The sequence below is a fragment of the Phacochoerus africanus genome, chromosome 8, assembly GCF_016906955.1.
Source record: "Phacochoerus africanus isolate WHEZ1 chromosome 8, ROS_Pafr_v1, whole genome shotgun sequence".
NCBI lineage: Eukaryota > Metazoa > Chordata > Mammalia > Artiodactyla > Suidae > Phacochoerus > Phacochoerus africanus.
The window spans coordinates 120722987-120744846 of NC_062551.1; the positions used below are offsets into that span (position 1 = coordinate 120722987).

The following is a 21860-nucleotide window of genomic DNA, read 5'->3' on the forward strand; positions in this document are numbered from 1 at the left end:
TGTGGAAAGTAACATAATGTCTTTTTTATCAAAGGAAATCTTGATTACTCCATTTTGCTCTGGTTTCAGCTGAAACGTCCTCCTGCCATCCAATCCTCTTTCCCTCTTCTCCCAGTAACAATTTGTTTCAAATTAGCCAACCAAGAAGAATGTGCGCCCCAACCTGACCAATAGGAAGGGGACAGGTACATCACCTGTGTTAGCAATAAATAAGGAGGGGCTTTTCTTCTTTGTGCATGCTTTTTGAGTACCGGCGCCCTTCTGCAGAGGTAAAGAGCCTTGTCGAGATCTCCCCGTGTTCACATGTCTCATTTTCAGACACTGACGATCCGAGCCATTCCCCAACAAAGGGGCGGGAGCAAGCAGCAGACAGGCCACCTGTGGCCGCACTACAGTTTCCACAGGATAGGACTCTTGACTCTGAATTTTTTTGTTTTGTTTTGTTTGTCTTTTTAGGGCCGCACTTGCCACTTATGGAAGTTCTACAGCCACAGCAATGCGGGATCCCAGCCGCATCAGCGACCTACACCACAGCTCACGGCAATGACATTCCTTAACCCACTGAGTGAGGCCAGGGATCAAACCTACGTCCTCATGGATACTAGTGGATTGGGGGTGGCAGGGTTACCGCTGAGCCATGACAGGAGCTCCTTGACTCTGAATTTGTGAGTAGCTTTTGCCTATTTTACATTTTGCTCTTAGTTTCCTGAAAAATTTGGGGGGAGAGAGAAATTCCTCAGTGGTCTTTGAGCTAACATTAGAGTCACCTGTTTAGGTCCAGCCAGGGGGAGAGCAGGGACAGAAGGTGCTGGCGTGGGCGTGGTGTGGGTGTGGGCACCTGCGCCGGAATCCAGGATGGCGGTTGCCCGGCAGAGGAAGCCAGAACCTGGCCTGGTCTAGCCTCTGTGTGTAGTGGGGGTGAGGCTCTCTCTGGTGGAGAGAACAGAGACCCCCCTTGGGGAACAGGGGCCTGAGTTTTTGAGTGAGGCTGTGTCCTCCTGTTCTGTCCCCTTCCAGATATCTGCCTGTCCGTCCACCTGTATCTAGGTTCAGGATTTGTTTGTTTTTGTTCTTGCTTTTTAGGGTCGCACCTGCTGCATATGGAAGCTCCCAGGCTAGAGGTCGAATTGGAGCTACACCTGCTGGCCTACATCACAGCCACAGCAACACAGAATCTGAGCTGCGTCTGTGACCTACACCACAGCTCATGGCAACGCCAGATCCCAGACCCACTGAGCAAGACCAGGGATTGAACCTGCATCCTCATGGATACTAGTTGGGTTCATAACCCACCAAGCCACAACTCCCTAGGTTGAGGATTTGACCTCAGTGGTCTCACACCCCAACAGGCAGCCATCCTCATATTTGCCTGCTCTGGTCCAAGCACAAGACTGAAATCCTGCCCTCCCAGCCTGGCTGCCTTTCAGCTGGTCCAGTCCCCAGACAGTGGGGTTTTCCTTGGTGACGTGGAGGCGGGCACATGGGACAGTGGAGTGCCTAGGAACTGCTACTCGTTTACTCAGGGCAGGGAAGGAACCCTACCATCCAGCAGACCTCAATCCTCTCCCCTCCTCTTCCTTCTGTCCCCACTCCAGAGCCCTGTCCTACCCCCGACCCGTGTCCCCAGGGGGCAGGAGGAGGCAGCGGGGAGTCACTGCAATGCTGCATCAGGGGAAGGGAGGGGAGGAAGGAGGGAAAGGAGGGAGGGGCAGAGACAAATGGGCCCTCACGTGAAGGGGGCTGGCGCAGGCAGCTACTACCTCCTCGGCTCTCGCTGTCCGCTGGCTTCACCTGGATCGGCCGGTTCATCTGCAAGGGAGCACAAAGGGGCAGTGTTAGAGCAGGCCTGGGGGTGGGGGGCAGACACACCCGCACCCGGAGGTACACAGGTGTTCACAGGGACAAAACACACAGACCATACCCACCCAAACGTACAAAGCAGCTGCCAACGTGCGGGTCTTCATTAAAGCCCCACCCATCTCCCCGCCCCTATGAGGTCCCCAGGGCCCCCAAGATTTCAGGCTTGGAGACGCTGGTGTCCTCCCTCTCAACTTTGAGCAGCTCAGAATCTGAGGCGTCCCCACAGCGCCTCACTGGCCCGCCCTGGTTCACTGGAGACAGCTGGTTTTGCCAGAACAGGCTGGTCTCTGGACAAAGACGGACTCCTGCCTGGGCTGGGGCATAGCAGCGAGTTGCACCCCATCTCTGCAAAATCTCAGAGATGCCTACCTGCAGGTCCCAGGAGTGCCCGAGACTCTGGGCCATGCAGTTCCCGGTTGGAGCAGAGCTCAGGGCTGGGGCTCCTGACTGCAGCCGGGCTGTCCCCTCGGGGGTGTGCAGAATGGGCTACTTGTCTCCGGTGGTGTCTGGGTGCCAGGAGGACAGCAGGGCATCGCCCGACTCCCCCAGCCTCCCAACCGCCCGCTTCTCTGGGGGATCCATGTCAATGCCCCCTTCTGGCCACTAGGGGGCTCTGAACTCCAAGCATCCCGGGCTCCGCAGCCTGTTTTCAATCCTGCTGCTGGCGGCAAAGGGTGGGCTCTCAGCCTCTGAAGTCCCAAGATATTTCAAACAATAAAAATGGTAGGAATCATGCAAATGGAATCGTACTTTCTGTCTTTGCCACTGCTTTTGCTTGTCACGTACCTCCCTTACCCCTTATCCCATCTGCATTTCTCTTACAAGCCCTGAGAGGCAGGCAGCACAGGTACTTAATGCCCCCATTTTATAGATGGAGAAGCTGAGGCAGGGTCACCGGGTGGCAGGACAAGCCCGGGAACTGGGTCTGCCAGGGCTATTTTGGGACTTCCATCCAGGTGACTTTTTGTTCCCAATTCCCCTGATATACAGAGGCTAGACTAGCCAGTCACAATCTTCCTTCTGGTCTAGGATTCAAAGTGAGTTTTGGCTGCGTCAAGATGACTGGGTGGGGGAGTGTGGGTGCCCGTGACTCAGCAAGGTGAAGATGAGGCCAGGGGAAGGGCAGAGCCACTGCAAAGAAGGACAGAGGCGGGAAGCAGGGCACGGAGCAAAGGAAGCACAGGTGACCAGGGGGTAAGAGAGGATGCTGGGGGAGGGGACAGTCCACTGAGAGGGGGTCTGGGTGCCATCATTTGCCATCGTTTGGCACCCCTTATGGAGTTGAGGGAGAGGAAGGTGCTTTATACGTAAGCTCTGCCAGCAGAGGAAATTGTGGGGTTACGGAAGCTCCGAATCACAGGGATAAAGAGGAGGGCCATAACGAAATGCCCAGCTTCATTTAGGGGGTCCTGGATCCCCCATAAACCATCTCCTCTCCAGTCCTTGAACAAAGGGTCCAGAAGGCCAAGCGGGCCCTTGGCTATGGGAGAAGGTCTCCACTCCCAGTTTCCTGTTCTGTGCCTTCTGAGGCTCCACATCCAACCCTTTTCTAGGGCATCCCCCCCTTCTGGAATAGTCCTTCCTCCTAGTCTCCCCAGAAGCTGTAATATTCTCCTCCTCTAGAAAGTCTCCACAGCTGACCTGGACCCAGTTCTGGCCATTATATTCTCCTGGGCATGTTTCTACAGCTTTCTTGCTTATGTAATTATTATAATTCTCTGAGGGAGGGATTATTATCTGTCTCTTGCCAATGAAAAGCCAAGCTCCCAGGAGTGGCAGATCTGGGATTCAGCCAGGGTGGGTAGACATGGTGCTAAGGCGACCAGGGTGGGTTGGCCTTCCTGTATTTCATCTCGTTTGACCCCAAGCTGCTCTGGAAGGAGGGGAACTGGGAAAGATGTCCATCTGGCAAGGGGAGATTGGGCCACCAAATGGAATACAACCTCTTCAGCTTGCCCCCCCCCCAAACCTGGCCCCCACCACCTCTTGCATCACTCCCTCCTCCGAGTCTTTCCCTTGGCCTGCAAGCTCCTCTCCCAGCCTCCTGCCCTTGACCATGAAGACGTCCTGGTCCTCCAGTGGGAAAGGTCCTGCAGGAATTCTCCCTTTTGCATAGAGAAGGTACAGTCGAGGTGGGGGATTGAGTTGCCAGTGGGGCACTCAGGTCTCCCCCTACCACAAATACACAGCACTTCTACACCTACAGAAACATGGATAGCTGCTAAAAAATTATATTGTTGGATTATTGTAACTTCCCCTAGGATGTATGCCAATGGATTAACTTTAACCAAGGAAAACAGTTTCAGAGAGGTTAAGAAACTAGCCCGAGATCACACAGGTGGCAAATGGTGACCAAGATGAACTTGGGACTGGGAGTTCCTGCCATGGCACAGTGGGTTAAGAATCTAACTGCAGCAGCTCGGGTTGCTGTGGACAGGTGGGTTCTATCCCTGGCCCAGTGCAGTGGGTTAAGGGTCTGGCCTTGGTGGAGTGGATTTGATCCATGGCCTGGGAACTTTCAAATGCTGGGGGATGTAGCTAAAAAAGAAAAAAACACAAATGGGAGTTCCCGTTGTGGCTCAGCCGCAATGAACCCAACTAGTATCCATAAGGATGCAGGTTTGATCCCTGGCCTCGCTCAGATCCTTATCTGGCATTGCCATGAGCTGCAGTGTAGGTTGCAGATGCAGCTTAGATCTGGCATTGCTGTGACTGTGGCATAGGCTGGCAGCTACAGATCTGATTCAACCCCTGACTTGGGAACTTCCATATGCTGCATGTATAGCCCTAAAAAGCAAAAAAGAGAGAGGAAAAAAAGAAAAGATGAACCTAAGATGGTCGACATCCGCCTACATATTTAGGAGATGCTGGGAATGGCCCAGGACCTTTCAAAGCAGAAGTGTGGGGAGCAGGGTGGGGGTGGGGGGATTCAGACTTCTCCAGGAGGGAGTGGGGCAAAGGGCATATGTGACTGAGTAGTGGCAGGCAGGGGTGTGTGAATGGTACCTAGCCGTGCCTCTGTGGAGGGCAGAGGGTGAGAGGAGGTCGCAGAGGAGGCTCCATCCTGGGGCCAGATCACACCCAGGCCGACCCCAAGTGCTTAGCGGTTTTGTTGGGAAGAAGGGCACAGACCCGGGAAGACTCAGCAAGTCTCTATGGGGGAGCAGGTGGGGTGAGTCCCGCAGATTGACAACGGCTGGGGCAGAACCGTGTCCATCATGATGGGACCCATTTTCTATGGTAAATTAAACAAGGCAAATGGAATCTTTCTGTGTGTGGAGCCTTCCACCCCAGGGTACGCTACCCTCAGGGAGTGCCCACTGTCCTTGGTACCTGGTTACTGGTGAATGCTTTGTCTCATGGACTTGAGCCTGATTCCCCCAGTACCCCCATCCCCACCCCAATCCTTCCCTGACCTGACCGTATACTCTCTCCTCCACAACTGGGCTTCCTGGCAGCGGGGACCCCGGGGCCGATCCAGCCTCCCCCCTGCCCTCAGCCATGAGCTGGGCACCCATGATAGAAGGCAGTTGACTTGGTTCTCACGGACCCATGGCTCCTCGGGTCATATTTCATGTCCCATTATGATCTAGGGATGGTCAGCGTCCGCACAGCCTTTGCGGGGCTGTCAGAGAGTTGCCAGACTAGATGGGGAGAGAAAATACGGCCCGTGCTTTCTTAATTCTCAGCAGAAATAAAGTGTCAGACTCAGTTGGGAAGATTTCTGAGCTGGAGCAGGCTCTGCGCAGATGCCTCGGGCCTGAAGGCATCTCCACCAGTGTCTCTCTTCCCTGTTCCAGACTCTGGCCCCATCGGGCCTCGCCAAGGCCCGCTTCTGTCCTGGGGAGAGGAGGCCAGACCAGGCCACAGAGATGGTCAGCAGGGCAGGAACGGTGAGGAAGGGGAGAGAGGACACAGGTAGGAAGGGGGGAGGGGCAATTGCCATCTCCTTGCTCTTCTTCTAACTTGGGCCATGGCCTCAGGACCTCTGGGCTACATGAGCCCCAGGGTGGCCCCTGCAGGTGAATGTCAAGGACACTGGAGCCCATTTCTTCATGTCTTTCCTTTAACCCCCCCTCCTTTTTTTTTTTTTGTTGTTGAACATTTAATTAATTAACTTATTTATTTATTTATTTTTATAAGGATTTTTTTCCAGTGTTCTGTCAATTTTCTATAGTTCAGCAAGGTGACCCACTCACACATACATATATACATTCTTTTTTCTCACATTATCATGCTCTATCATAAGTCACAAGATATAGTTCCCAGTGCTACATAGCAGGATTCTTTTTTTTTTTTTTTTTTGCTTTTTAGGGCCACACCCGCAGCATATGGAAGTTCCCAGGCCAGGGATCGAATCGGAGCTGCAGATGCCAGCCTATACCACAGCCGTAGCAGTGCCAGATACAAGCCATGAGTGCAATCTACACCACAGCTCACAGCAATGCTGGATCCTTAATCCACTGAGGGAGTCCGGGGATCGAATCCACATCTTTATGGATAGCAGTCAGATTCATTACCACTGAGCCACAAGGCGAACTCCTAACCCATCTCTTGATCCCCTGTTCAGCTGTCCCTCTCAGCCACTGTATTATCCTTCTGGGGGAGGCCTGAGGCTCCGGGCTGGGCATCAGCATCCCCAAGTCCCCCTGTGGCCTTCAGCCCAGGTGATGCCTCCGGGCACCTGAGCAGGGGAACAGCTCCCTGAAGCCACCCTCAGGCTTCTGGGGTCAGCCCTCCGGGGACATCACTGACTCTCGTTATCTGTGTTCCTGCTTCCAGCCCTGGGGGCCCCCTCAGGGATAGCCAGTGGTCCTAGCCCCCGATTGGAGCCCTCCCCGTTCCCAACTGCAGCTGATGTTGGGTGGCGGTGGTCTGCTTAGGCTGTTTCCCCTCCCTCCCCCATCTCTGCCACTTTTTGCGTCAACACATATCCATGCATTAAACAAGACATTCCATTAATTTCTTCATCATCATAACTTAAGCTGGGACATACCCTTTAAATATTCATTCAGCTATGAAAACTGGGCATTAAAATTTTAATAATGTCAAGCTCATTTGAACCGGGCTCCTTGGGGACGATTATGATACAATTAGAATAAATACGATGATTGAGCTGGTCCAGAGGCTTCACCTGTCCGTCCGGTGTGGCTTCCTGTGGAAGGAGAGGCCTGTGGCCAGTGGACAGACAGACAGAAGGATGGACAGGCTAGCCGGCTATTTCTTGACTGCCTCTCCACCTCCCATACCCTCTCCCTCTCATCTCTGTTCCCACAGGTGTCTGTGCATCTCTGCCACACGCTGTGGGCCAGGACACAGGGGCGTCTCTGGGAAGCTGGCCTGATTAACCCTGAGAGCTCCAGTTACCCCTTTCCTTGTCCTCCTGGTACAACCTGGGCTGTGCTCCTGGGCTTGTTCCTGTGTGAGAGACACTTTCCTGTCTGTGCGTCTCTCCCCTACCCTGTGAGGAGCTCCCTAAGGCTGGAACAAGCACCCCACTTGAGCAGGGGCAGACTTCAGAGGGAGCGCCTGGTCCCTGAGTGCCCTGGGTGTTCTGCCACCAGACCAGAAGGGGCTGTCCTTACATGGCTTCTCTTCCACTGCATTACCGTCCCAAGGACTGACATGGAGGTTTTGGGGGTGGGGCTGAGCCCCCATTGTCCCTTCTGCCTGGCACCTGCCTAAGTCAGTGCTGGTGAGAGCCCTGGGGACATCCAGAACTCACCCCTTCTTTGCTCAGGACAGTGCTCACTGCTCAAGTGACCCTGGGGCCCTTTCCCTGGAGCTGGGCCTCCTCCACCTGTCTCCTCAGGAACCTGAGCCCTCTGCTTCACAGCAGGGCCTGGAAAGTCCCCCACCCCTCCTCAATAGTCATCCAAGCTCTCTTCTTTCTCAGTACAACTTCCTGCTCTTCCAGTAAGACTTCCTTGGTTCTTTCTCAGGCCCCTTAGTGACACATGGCCCCATAATACTTTCTCTCTCTCTCTCTCGTGTGTGTGTGTGCATGTGTGTGTGCGCACGCATGCGCATGCAAGCACCTGTGTACATGCACGTGACAGAGACAGAGAGACAGTTGTTTCTCAAGCAAAAGCAGAGAAGACCTGATTTCCTCCTCACAGACACACACACCCCCAGACCCTAACTCAGGATTGAACACCCCTGGGCTGTGTATGTGTGTGTGTATGTGTACAGACACGTGCACCCATGCCCAAGCTTGCGCAGTACTTATGTGACATGGCACAGGAAAGACCTCACCCGGATTGGGGACTAGGATTAAACCAGAAGAGAGAGGAAACGAGTACAGTGCCTCTTGCAAGGTAGGCTCCTGACAGACATCAGCCTCCATAGTGTTAGCCAATCTGTAACCCAGAAATGCCTTGGATGTCTGGACTGATGCCCTGCAGGGGGCCAGAGGAGGGGGAGTGGGGAGGGGAGATGGTTGGGGGGCAGGGTTACCGTGATGGCCTATGGAGGTGGACAGAGGGCTCTCTAGCTGGCAGCTGAGCTCCCGGATGTACTTCAAGGGTGGGTGTCCAAACCTCAAAGCTGAGGATCCTTTCTGGCCCTTTTGGGGATGTGTGGGTGTCTGGTGATAACCACCAGAAGGGCTCAAATCTCTCCAAACCATGAAGTAATATGGTGATACTGATCCTTCTTGTCCAAACCTGCAGCGCACACTGGAGACAGCTCTTAACTCTATGTGCGCTTGTGAAGAGCCTGGCCTTTACTTCTCATTGGTCCCACTGTTTGTTCTCATCCCCCCCATAGATCTCAGCTTTCATGCGGTGTGACCCCCACACCAGCACACATGACGGTCACGGAAAACGTGAAGCAGCAGACTTTGTGTTCTGGGGCCTCTTGGGACATCTGTGCCCCAAACCCAACAGCATCGCTGCTCTGCAAAGAGAGATATAATTTTCAGGGCTCTTGTTTAAAAAGCATCATTAAAACACTAGAATATAAAGCTTCTCCTTTCTTCCACGGTCCCTCTCTTTCTTGACTTGTCATTTTTTATTTGCTATTTGATGTCATTTTAAGGGAAGAAAAATATAAATTTAAAATTATTAGCATGGATTCTACCATTCATCTTTATTTTGTGTGATGCCAGTTTTAAATGCAAACATCAGAACATTTAAGTCCTATGCAGAATCACCAAAATTACACAATTCGTTTCTGTGACTCATGCCTGGAGGGAGCCGTGAGCCTGCCAGTGGAGAGAGATGCAAGGCTGACTCGGGAAGGTTAAGAAGAAAGACAGGGTTCCCCTCGGGCCTGGAGACCCTCACCAGTACCCAGAGCCCCTCCTGCAACATGGGGGATGGGCTGGGCCTGAGGACCCACTCCCGCTGGGTTCTCCCTTCCACTGATATCAGACTGACCTGTGACAACCCAGCTAAGGGTGGGCCTCAGAAGTCAAGGCAGACATCACTGTGCCCCTGACCCCCTGCCCTAACCCATGGTGGACAGGTGACCCTCAGGAGTATTACAAATGCTGTGCCAGGGACGTATTAGCTACCTGTGCATGAAGCTCATCTCTCCTAAGTCAAGGTCTCTGTTGGCCAGACAGACATGCCACAGTGCTGCCAGCCTGGGGTACCACAGGGAGAACAGGCCTGCTCCCCGCCCCTCCCTAAAGCACAACCAAGCCACTGCTGGCTGGCCTCGAGGGCACAGCAATTTCACGTGGGAACCGGAAGGTGCATGGATCGGGCAAGCGCTGGGAGGCAGAACTGCTTATAAGCAGAGCCCGCTCCATGGGCTCCTTCACGCCACAGCCTTCACTTATGAGACACAAGTTCATAGATAAAATTTTAGGAGTTTCAAGGCGACGACTGCAGAACACCAAAGCCCAAGCCTGGGATGCTTCTGAGTGTGGGGCCCTGAGTGACAGCACAGGGGACCTGCCCATGAAGCTACCCTAAACACGGTGCCTTTCTGGGTCCCCATCACTCTGAAGCTTATCTCCATCCACTGACTCCAGGCATCAGACATCCTTGACCGTCAGGTGTTTGCAGGCTGACCGGTGCCCAGGCTTTGGTTACAGGGACCGTTACTCAAAGATGGATCTTTGATGAATTTGGGCCCATTTAGAGAGGACAGATGGAGAATGTCCAGCCTTTAGTAAAAAGGCTGGTGATGAGGAAGCAACTGTCCTGTACAGAGAAGAGAACTCACAAATGGGAGAGGGAGCCACAGATGGGCGGTCTCCAGGCACCTGCCCTCCACCAGGATTTTGCCTTCACAGCACGTAGCAATTCCTAGTGAATAAATTACATAATGGAGAAACTGCTTGTTTCAAGCCCCAGGAGGGTAGATTCTGAATCCTGAACTCTGCTGGATCCTGGGGTTCTGCACAAGCCCTCAATCACCTTGGAATGGACAGATAAAACCCTGCCCCCAGGTTCCTGAAGTCCCCTAAAGAGAAGAAGCATGGCAAAAGCAGGGCATCTTTTTTGTAGCTTGTTGTAAATATATTATTTTAATTTCCTCCTTTATCAATCGCATATGGTTCACGCCATAGAGAGGGGTCAGAGAGTCAGCATCCCGTTTGGTGTCATCATAAAGTTCTGACTCTGGGGCACCACCAGCAATTACTACAGAGTGACACGTGCCTTGGCTGGAGCTCCCTAACCACAGGCCAGACTTCTAGGTGATCCTGGCCAGGCCAGTTGGTGGCGCTGCTCCCCAGGAGTGAGCAGCAGGTCCCAAGGCTGCTTGGGGGTGCAGTGGGCTTTCTTCCTTTTCTGCTCAGACACCTCCCACACCTCTCTCAGGTCTCAACTAGTCCCTGGCCTTGCAGTACATCAGGGATCCCGTTGAGATGCCCATTCTCTCTTTCATTGCCTCGCCACAACTTGGAATGGTTCTGAACCATTATGGTCCCCAATTTGTAGATTTTTTTTCTGTTGTTTAACGTCTGTCTCCACTTTAGGAGGGAAGGCCCATGCCTGTCAAGTTCTCACTGCACACCCAGAATGGGGTGTGGCACCCGGCACACAGTAGGTGATTAATAAATGCTCACGGACCAAATGGATGACTGAATCTTTGATCGACCCCATGCCCTGGCATGGTCCCCTCCCGCCTCAGCCACGCTCCAGCAGCAGGAGTGTCCAGAGGTCGGCAGAGGTCACCTGCTGAACAGCCCTATTTCAGGTCCAGAGAGAAAGGCCCTTTAATCCGCCCTCCTCCAGCAAAGTGGTGTTGTACCTTCGGATTAAGAAGGGTTTACTGAAGCAGTGATCACGGTTTAGAGAGACAGCAAGTGAGCGCAGACCAGACAGAAGAACCGGAGGTTATTGTTAAAATATGCAAATCCACAGCCCATTGAAATGCAAGCCCTCCAGATAAGATTTTTAATAAATCTGGTTCCGCTCCCACTCGTGCTTCCAGGAGGCCATCTGATGCTTGTTGGGTCAGGCATGTAGGCCCTGTCAGCTCTTCACCCCTCTCCTTGTTTAGATGGTCCAGCTCATGGCCGCCCCTGAAGTGGTGGCGGGGGGTGGGGGTAGGGGGTTGCAGTGCCTGCCAGCCAAAGCTCTCAGCTGGTCCCTTGCAATGCACTTGAGGTCACTTCTGGGTCCCCATAGAGACACCTGACCCCCATCCTTCCCATTTCTCACCTTCGCCCTCACCTCCTCTCATCTGTCTGAGGAGTAAAGTCCTAAGCCTTGTGTCCTCCTCCAGCGGGACTCTGGAGTGGATCCACCCGGAGACACCAGTCACTTTGCCAGCCATGGCCTCTGGACTCACTGTGATCTGCTGCCCTCGATGTGGCCCTTGAGGGGAAGGAGGGAAGTTGGTGGATGAGAAGTGGCCTAAAAGCCCCGCTGCTTTAATGACTGTCCGGACAGGAGAGTGTGTGGACTCCGCCATGTGCCTGGGGGAGGACAGGGAGGCACAAGTGACCATGGCAGGTGACAGTAATAAAGGGCTTCCCAAGCCTCAGGCCTCGCTCTGAGCACCCGGTGTGGCTTATGTCCTTCTACCCTCCCTGACACCAGATGAGTTAGGTGAACAAACTCTTGGGGTGGGTGGAATGGAGGCCTGGGGAGCCGGGAGGGTGTTCAGGGGCAGGGGTGGGACAATGTGGGTGATTTGAGCGAAGAGCCAGCAGGGTGCTGGGGAGTGTGAGGAAAGTCTCAGAGAGTGACAGCAGGCAGGTCAGGTGGAGGCAGGGAGCCTGGTGGTGGCCCCAGGAGGGTCTGAGCCTGTGTTGTGGGCTGTGCTGTCCCCTAACAGTTTTTTGCAGGAATGGCCTTGCACTAGGGCCACATTTAGAAAGAGCAAGAGGGCAGGGTGTGTTCAGCACAGTGGAGCCCAGTCTAGGGTGAATGCTGAGATCAGGAAGCGCCAGCACTATCTGGATATCTTGCCCCCTCCCTGTCTGTGGGCAGGTGGGGTGGGGAGCTCTGTGCCCAGTTGGTGAGGAGGCTGGGCGGGGCTCAGGGGCCTCTGCAGCCCGCGCACATCCTCCGTGGTCCAGCCCCACAAACAGGCCCCAGGCAGTTGCTATGCAACAGGCTGCTCTGCTCTGCAGTGTCCAGCAAGCAGCGGGCGGCGCTGACGGAGCCTATTGGTGGGACTGCCTGGGGCGGCCCCCTCCCCCTCTCTCTGCTTTCCTCTCTCTCTCCCATCCTTCTCAAAGCCTCCACCCTCTTTGCTCTCTGAAATTCAAGTTAACAGAATGCCTTCCCCTCACCCACTGGGGGCGGGGGTGGATTGGCACAAACAAAGGAGGTGATCCCTCCTTAGGGCTGGTGAAAGGTCTCTTTGACTTGTTTCCAGAAGGGAGGAGCTCCCGGTCAGCTTTTTAGTTTTTCTTAGCCCCTCACTGCCCTGGGGTAGCCTTTGAGTCCCATCTCCATGGGTGGATACCTCTGGGAGGCTGCAGCAGGTAAGGTGGAGGAGAGGGATGAAGGGAGAAGTGCTGGCGATGGATAGAGAAGGTGGACTCAGCCCTCAGCGGTGGTCAGGGCTTCCCAGATCCACGTGGCCAAGAACAGCCTGTCTCTTTGTCTCCAAGCCCCGTGTCCATCTCACCTGCTCCCACCAACACGCCAGAGCTGCCCTGGCCAGGGTGGGAGGGCCCTTGTGGTCCTAATTAAGATCTGCTGCTGTGGAAACGAAGCTCATTAGCCTGTACCGCCAGGCTGGGTCACTAACCCTCTTCGGGGTGGGGGTGTACAATTAAAAAAAAAAACAAAACAGCAGTGGATAGATAATTCTGGATGAAACGAGGCCTGATGTAGTTGGGAGGCCTGGATTTCAGTCCTAGTTTTGTTGTATGGGGGGGGGACAGTTACCTGACCTTTTGGGGATGGAGTGTGGCAAACCCTGAGAGTGTGATAGCTCAGGTGACACACTAAGCACAGTTCCTGGCACCTAGTTAAGTGCTCAACAAACAAATGACAGCTATGCTCCCCCTCCTTTTCCCTCCCTTCCTCTCTAGGCTCCTTGTCCCCCACCCCTACCCCAGAGCCTCTTGTCCACCTGCCCTGGCTATGCCCTCTCTGGCCCTGTTTCCTGGCACAGCAGTGACGAATGATGTGACCCTTCCCTCCGAGAATACACTACCATCTAAAGAAGGGCCTTGCTGAAAGGTGTTCAAGCCCACCCTTCCCAGGCCTCAGCTATCCATCACCAGCCACCCATCACCTGGAAGTCCCTTCCTTGGCTCAGGTGGTGGCTCTTCTGCACTGTTCCCATATGACAGTGGTGGGGGTGGGGCTCCCTCCTGCACCAGGGTGTCCCAGTTCCACTCCAGGCAGCTCTAGTGACAAGAAAGGATGTGTTTCCAGCCCCATCCCCCCGCCCCCTTCCTCACATCAGCTCTGGTACCAGAGCTTCCCAGGGCAAGGCAAGCTCACCTTCCAAGGCTGCCTGCAGCTACACGGACCTGAGAACAGTTTTTTTGTTCTGTTTTTTGGGGGTTTCTTTTTAGGGCCACACCCACCACAAATGGAAGTTCCCAAGTTAGGGGTCCAATCAGAGCTGCAGCTGTTGGCCAACACCACAACCACAGCAATACCAAATCCGAGCCACATCTGAGGCCTACACCACAACTCACGGAAACACTGGATCCCTAACCCACTGAGCAAGGCCAGGGATCGAACCCATGTCCCCATGGATACTAGTCAGGTTCATTACCACTGAGCCATATGAGAACAGCTTTTTTCCATCAAACCAAGAGAGCTCACACCTCACCCTTGGCCGTGGGGCTCTGGGTGGGGTGGGGGGGCTCTCTCCAGCTGGGTCTGATCTTTCCCAGCCCACAGTGGAACCACTGCCTTCCTGATTTAGACTCTGAGCCTCTTAGCAAGGTGAGTGGGCAGGAATGAGAAGGGGAGTGGGCTCCCTCCCTGAGGGCTGGACAGAGACCCTGGTCTCTGTGCCCCCACAGGGCCGCCTTCCCTTCTGCTCCTCCCCATCTCCCTCCAGCCCGCCCCGGAGTCAGATGCTTTCACTCCACCACCTGCCGCACTGGGCTGCCCTGGACTCTGGCCTCTGTGGCCAGGTACAGCCCCCTCCATGGTGGGGGGTGGGGGGAGGCTTTCCCACGGTGCTCCCCCATCCCAGGACCCTTCCTCCTGGTCTCACGGGGCATGGGGGGTGGGGTGGGGCTCAGTCTCAGGCCTGGAGGGACAGATCCCGGGCAAGATAAAGGAAAAAACAAAGCCCACACTACAGAATGACAAATCTAGAGGAAATTGCTCTTAATCCCACACCACAGCCTGAGGATGCCGGCCAAGCGCAAACCTGAGTCATCCTAGAAACAGCACAGACATTGGCTTTTTGGAATTTGTTTTGTCTCTGGGCTTTAGATTTAATCATTCTCTCTCTCTCCTCCCCCCTTCCCCAACCCCCGCCTCCCTCTGCCCCTTGCTCTCGGTTTTCTAATACGAGGCTGCACCGCCAGCTCGTCCAAGTCTGTTTTCCTGGCATTAATTAACACAGCTCTCCAGCCTCCAACAGGCTAAATGATGAATCAGGTTAAATTCCAGACAACAGCCGCACACCACCATCAATTAGCCATCTCCGGGGCAGCTTCATTAATAAGCATCGATCATGGCCAACCTCCTAGAACACGCCAGGGTCTCTGGGTCACGGGCACTGCCCACGGGTGTGTCAGGCTTAGGTGTGAGTGTGATCGAGTGTGTGCGAGGGCTGGAGTGCCTGGTGGGGGTGGACGTGTGAACATGTGTGTAAGAATGCGGGTGTGCAGGGTGAGTGGGTGAGTGGGAGTGTGTGGTACGTGTGTTGTGGGTGTGAGTGGGTGCTTGTCTGTCAGTGCGTGCATGTGAGTGTGTGTGTTTCAAGAGGAGTGTGTGGGGGTGGGATGCTGGAGTGCATGGGTTCACGCTCCAGGCAGCTGCCCCGTCCTTGCCTGCACTGTGCCCTCTTCTTTTCCAAATTCTCTGCCCTCCTTGCATGACAATCCCTGTCCCCTGAAAGGGGGGTTCTTTCAGGTGCCACTGGCCCCTTACCCTCTCCCCTGCTCTCCCCTCAGGGACTGTGCCGATCCCCTTCTCTTGAACTTGCACCCCAAGGAGGCAATTCCCAAATCCCGCCCCACCCCCGCGCTCTTTCCCCTTGCATTCTGGATTCTTTTGGTCTTTGGCCCTTTTGTGTGACCTCCAGCCGGACCTGGGTTGTCTGGCTTTAGAGACGTCACTGCCACCGCCCAGTGGCCAGGCTCACACCCTCCTTCTGTGCCCACAGGTTGGAATCCAACCCTATTCCAGGCACTTCCATCCTCTGTCTGGATTGCCCCCTCATCCTACCTTGTCCCACATTTCTTGCAGGAAGCGGCCTGATTCTGAACCATGAGCCTTCAGGGGCACCCCCCTACCCAGAGGCTAACTCCCACCTCCCCACTAGGGACAAGGTCCCCCTTAGTCTGGTGGCCGCCCACCCCTTGGGCTGTCTCCATGGCAGACTCCTCCGCCCCCGGTGGCCTGACCCCTGGGGGACTCCCTGCCAGATTGCGCCCCCTATCGGCCATGGCAGACGGCTGTATCTCTCCTTCTTTCTCTTATCCTCCGTGTTCAGAGCACCGCCTCCCCTCGATTTGCAGCCGTTCTGAGTGGGTAGCCTCCGTGGGACCAGTGCTCCAGAGCAGTTTCCAAAACTGCTTCAAAGCAGGTGGCTGGGGTCACTCTCAGATGCGCGCCCGGGGCGCTGTGCCCAGGGAGCCGTGGGCCCTAGTGCACGTGCGGGGATGAACATGGCCTCCCGAGGCGGCCACAGCGGATCATCTCCTTAAAGGTTAATTAAGAATCTGAAGCCGGACGGCATGATGCGGCCAGTGACGGCGGATGCGGCGTCTATCCAGACCATTAAACACTAATTAGGTTTGGAAAGTCTATTGAGCTCCCGAGGTCTCATCAAGGCAGGCGCTGGCCCCCGGGTGCCCTTCGAAATGCCAGAGCTGTCACCCCCCAACACCCTGGACCACCCTCCGGACTGGCCCCGAGACCCCAGGCTTCGGGCAGAGTCCCGCTTCATTTCTCTCCATCTTATTTTCTCTCCCTGGCCCTGGCCTCGTCACTGCTGCTGGCAGTGTTTGTCTGTGGGTCCGATATCTTCCTTCTCCCTGCAGCCCTTGGCACTCACGTGGCAGCATCGCTTCTGTCTCTATTTCCTCTTTAGTGCCTTAGGGGGCTGATTAGAAAGGGGCATGCGGCGGCCCCCAGTCTGGTGGATGGGAAGCTGACAGTGGCTGCAGAGCTGGCCTGCGTCCCAGCGTCCAGAGAGGAGGATGTGGTAGAGAGACGGGGAAGAGCTACCAGCCCCGCGGCCTTTCTTAGGATTCTCCCCACCTTCAGAGCCTGATTTAAGAACATCCCGAGACGTTCTGGCCTCAGAGCTTCCCTGGGGCTGAACTCTGCCTGTGGCCTCACAAAGACCCTCTCCATCTGCCTGTCCCTCCAGGGACCTGGTTCTCCTGAGGCCTTTCTTTACCAGGGTCTAATTTCATTCCCCGCTTTGGAATTCAACAAGTGTGGCCCCAGGAAGCTCTCCTGACATTCATTCATTCCCTGCCTCATTCCTTCATGCCTCGGTTTGATTGAAACCAGGCCTTATTCTCCCAGGACTTAGGGAGAAAGTACCCAGGTAAGGACACGCCCTCAGTTACTGCTGCTTCCCTGCGATGCACCCCCCTCCCCCCTCAGAGGACAGGAACAGGTGGGGGTCCTTGGAAGTCCTTTTTCTATTATCTCCCCCTCCCCGCCCCTCCCCCACATCTGTAGCATAAATGGCTTGCCACAGAGCGAAGGGATTTTCCATTCAGTGACAGAAGAATGCCAAATCTGCCAGGATTAAAGATTGTTCCACGCATTTCTGGGTCTCCCAGGCCACAGAGCAGAATTCTTGGTTCGGTTTTTTTAGAAAAATTGTGAAGTAGAAATAAGTTTATCTCCAGTATCCCCTGCAGTGCCCAGCTGTATTTCACCCTGACCCCCTGCCCTATGTTAGTGACAAACATGTCTGAAAACCACCACTGTCACCATCACCACTGTCACCATCACTGTCATCACCTCTATTATTATCGTCACTACCACCACCACATTTTATGAATAGAAAATGGCTTAACACAAAGGCTTGTTGTATTTTGTTTTTGTTTTGCTTTGTTTTCTTTTTAAGGCTGCACCTGAGGCATATGGAAGTTACCGGGCTAGCGGTTGAATCGGAACTGCAGCTGCCAGCCTACACCACAGTCATAGCAACATGGGATCCCAGCTACATCTTCACCCTTTGCCACAGCTCATGGCAACACTGGATCCTCAACCCACTGAGCAAGGCCAGGGATCAGACCCGAATCCTCATGGATACGATGTTGGGTCCTTAACTTGCTGAGCCACAACAGGAACTCCCAAAGGAATGGTATTAATGGTGGAATTCTGGATGCTGGGACAGGCGAGGGGGATGTTTTAGGCCAGGTGGAGCTTTCTTGGGGCCCCTCACACCATATGGCATGGGCGGCCCCCCACAGCCTTTCTATCTGTGTGATGTCATGGGAATAGCACAACTTGCCATGAATAGCTGTGTGACCTTAACTTAGTCCCTTAACCTCTCTGTGCTCCAGTTTCATGGACTTGATAATCCAGGATAGATCTCTACCTTCACTGGATGATGTTGTGAGCAGAACAAGTTCCAACCTGTGGGTAAAAGTGCCCAAGACCAGGCTCAATGTAGGTTAATTTGCTTCCTTCCATGTTCCTCTTTCAACAACACCCCGTGCAACCTCCCATAGAAGGCAGGGAAAGGAGATGGGTGGTGTCCCAATCATTTGACTCCCTCCACCCTCTTTGACTCAGTCCCCAGGGTCCCCATCATCCTGTGACAGGCAGGACTGAAGTAGGCCTGTGGGCTCGGGCGGCGCTGCCCAATTTCACAAGCACAGAGTATTATGATTGCATTGATTTCCATCATAAATCATATTTCCTATCTTCTGCCTCGCTCTCCCATGTGCCCCAAGTTAAGCCTTGGTATTTTCTTTAGCTGCTTCCACTGTCGAGCTTGGAGATGATATTAGGATAATGATGATAAATTTTACCCTGCCGCCAAGCCACTCCCTCTGTGGGGTGGGGGAAGGGGAGTGTTTGTCCCCCCCCCCCAATGGAGCCCTTTACTGGAATGCAGACACTTCTACTGGGCCTTGGGAAGGAGTTCCCCTGAGCTTGGCTGTGAGGGTCCCACACCTGGACACATGGACACACAGGCCTATGCGTGGAGTCACGTGTGTACAAAGGCTCGGAAGCTTTCTTCCTCGGTGTATTTTGGGTGGACACGTGGTGATGCTGTAGCCGGTAACACCTGGCTGGAGGTCCCAGTCTCTGGATTTCCAGTGGCTTTTTCTCTCATAATGCATCCTACAATAACCCTCGTGCTGGTGTCTGGACCTGTGCATTGGGTGTCAGCACACGTCTTCCTACAAACCCTGGGCTCAGGAAATGCCATCCATTCCCCAAAGGCTCGGGCATCCTTTCTGACCTCAGAAAGGCTGCATCCGTTTAGAGGGGAAAGCTGGTTTATGGCTCTCTGACCTTACACCTTTGCCAGCTGGGCTGGGCTTAGCTCTGATGCAACTGGGATCCCTTGAGTGGGTGACAAAGATACTGGGTCCTGGGTGCAGCGTCGCAGCAGTTCTTGCAAGGCTTTGGGCTAAGCCCCATTGAGGGGGGAGTCCCAGGGATGTTGTGGGTTCTCTGACCTGGGGGTCCAGCATCAGAGCCGGAAGAAGATTTAATAGGGATGAGGTTTTGTGTCTGACGTTCATTCGTTCACCTACTCACCCATTCAGAAACTGTTCCTGATCCCAGTGCCCACTCCGGCCCAGCAGCCCCACAACCTTTGGGTGGACCTCAGCGGTCAGCGACCTCTCCATCGTCTACCTCACACCTGCTGAACTGAGATCTCCAGGCAGGGCTCAGCCAGGTTTTCTCAGATGGTGGTGCTAAACATAATGGTTCTCTTTTTTTTGGTCTCTTTTCTAGGGCCGCACCCGCGGCATATGGAGGTTCCCAGGCTAGGGGTCTAATCGGAGCTATAGCCACTGGCCTACGCCAGAGCCACAGCAACACTGTGGATCAGAGCCGCATCTGCGACCTACAGCACAACTCATGGCAACGCCGGATCCTTAACACACAGAGCGAGGCCAGGGATCGAACCCCCAACCTCATGGTTCCTGGTCAGATTCGTTAACCTCTGAGCTACGATGGGAACTTTCATAATGGTTCTTGAAGAATGTGTCCATGTTGATGGAAGTGACAGTGACAGTGAATCACAGATTCAGAAGGCGACGGGGTGGAGTTCCCGGCGTGGCGCAGTGGTTAACGAATCCAACTGGGAACCATGAGGTTGCGGGTTCGGTCCCTGCCCTTGCTCAGTGGGTTAACGATCCGGCATTGCCGTGAGCTGTGGTGTAGGTTGCAGACGCGGCTCGGATCCCGCGTTGCTGTGGCTCTGGTGTAGGCCGGTGGCTACAGCTCCGATTCGACCCCTAGCCTGGGAACCTCCATGTGCCGCAGGGGCGGCCCAAGAAATAGCAAAAAGACAAAAAAAAAACAAAAACAGATAAAGTTACAACCTTTGAAAAATACATATAAAAAAAAAAAAAGAAGGTGACGGGGGTGCCATCCCATTGCACATAGGATACCAGAAGCAATGTCCCGGCACCCTCCAGCACTCTTACAGCCCCAGCTGGAATGCCTTCCATGACGGGGCACTCACTCTTCCCGTGGTCCCATTTCTTTCACAGATGTCAAGCCAAAGCCTGAGCCCTCGCAGCTTCCGTTCCTTTTTACTCTCGGCTTTCATATAGAAAATGCCTAAATTCTCTTCTTGAGGAAAACTGGTCAAGTAGAGAGGATGCTGAGAACCACCTTGTTGGGTGGGGAAGAACACCAGCCTTTAGGACACCCCGGGGCGGGGTCTCAGTCAGAGGTGATGGGCTAGGAAGTCAGATGTCAGCAGATTTGACTGTAACCTGCAGGCAACTGATGGATCCGTGAGTGTGCAACCAACTCCGTGGTATGGCTGTGTGTCCTGCAAGCTGGACTCTCCCTGAGAAATTGGTTGCCTTGGTGATCCTAGAGGAACAGAGCGGGTAGCACCCACTTTGTGCCACCAGCTCAGGATTCTAACCGCTGCCGATGACAGTAGGGGAGGTCCGGGCCACGGGATGACGACATTTGGGTGGAAATGTGTGACATGACTGTACAGAGGACAAGAACCTCCCTTGGGACCCACATTTTAGGGGGTGTCTAGCACCTTATGTGAGGATGGTTGTGGGGTGTGGGAGGTGGGGTGAGGGCATTACACTGTCTCTAAAGGGCTGCAAAGTGGTGGGGGAAGGGTGTCAGAAAGTGGCAGGAACATATTCTTTTTTTTAATTTTTTTATTTTTATTTTTTTTTAATATTTTTTTATTTTCCCACCGTACAGCAAGGGGGTCAGGTTATCCTTACATGTATACATTACAATTACATTTTTCCCCCCACCCTTTCTTCTGTTGGCAGGAACATATTCTGCTCCAACAAAGGGCCGGGGACTTTATTGGAGCAAGGGGACTGGCATGCAGCAAGGGGACTGCCACCTGTCTTATGAGAGGGCTCCCACAGAGCCTGGGCTACACTTGCACGCATGTTCAGTTAGGCCTCACAGCCACTTAAGCTGCTTCTGACACTAGGATTGCATCATGGTGAAAGAAAGTGCTCCTGGGAGCCAGAGAGGCTAAGGCTTTCATTGTGGTTCTGCTACTTCCTGGCTCTGTGACCTTTAACAGCTTACTTGACTCTGCTGAACCTCAGTTTCCTCATCCATAAAAAGGGAAATGATAATTCCTATACACAAAGGTTGCTAGGAATATTAAATAAGATATTCACATGAAGCTGCTAACCATGCTTGCCTCCCAGCAGGTACTTATCTCTCTAATAGATTCCTGAGGCCACTAGGCTCAAGATCCCCCTCCTCCAGGAAGTCTGCCTGGTCAACCCTCCCCTTCTTTGACTGCCCTGGGTCTCTCTGGTGGGCTTTGCACACTCTCCTTATTTGTGATCTGCCCATAAATGGGTGACTGCCCATTTGCACTGTCTGTGGGGCTTGGTGTGTGTGTGTGTGCGTGTGTGTCTGTTGGTCAGTCCCAGTCTAAGAGGGTAGAGGAACACTGGAGCTCCTCTTAGGTACCACCTTCAGCTTCTTTCCTCCTTCATCCCCCTCTACCTAGCCTCCTAGAGCCATCCCTGGTTATTCTGCCCTGAGAGGGTTATGGCCATTTTGCATGTGCACAGGAATTTAGACCAGGGGAAAATAACAGTGTTCAAGTGAAAGTGCACGTGAGCACACACACACACAGCAGCAGCAGCAGCACATAGCAGCTCTCTACTTCCTCCCAAGTCCTTCTGCTCTGCCAGCAGTCCCTCGGGGCCCTCAATGACAGCAACCTTCTCTGAGCAGCTTCAGCCTGGAGAGCACAAGGGTTGGGCCCTGGCTGGCTCC

At 54.0% G+C, this 21860-nt stretch overlaps 1 protein-coding gene across 1 annotated transcript in view; it reads right to left on the bottom strand.

Annotated features, from left to right (window-relative positions):
* CELF4 (CUGBP Elav-like family member 4) overlaps positions 1-21860 on the bottom strand; it is a 235221-nt gene that overhangs the window by 76214 nt on the left and 137147 nt on the right. The window contains exon 3 of the mRNA XM_047794158.1: positions 1761-1809. Within this exon, the coding sequence (XP_047650114.1) occupies positions 1761-1809 (49 nt within the window). The remainder of the gene's footprint in view (positions 1-1760; positions 1810-21860) is intronic.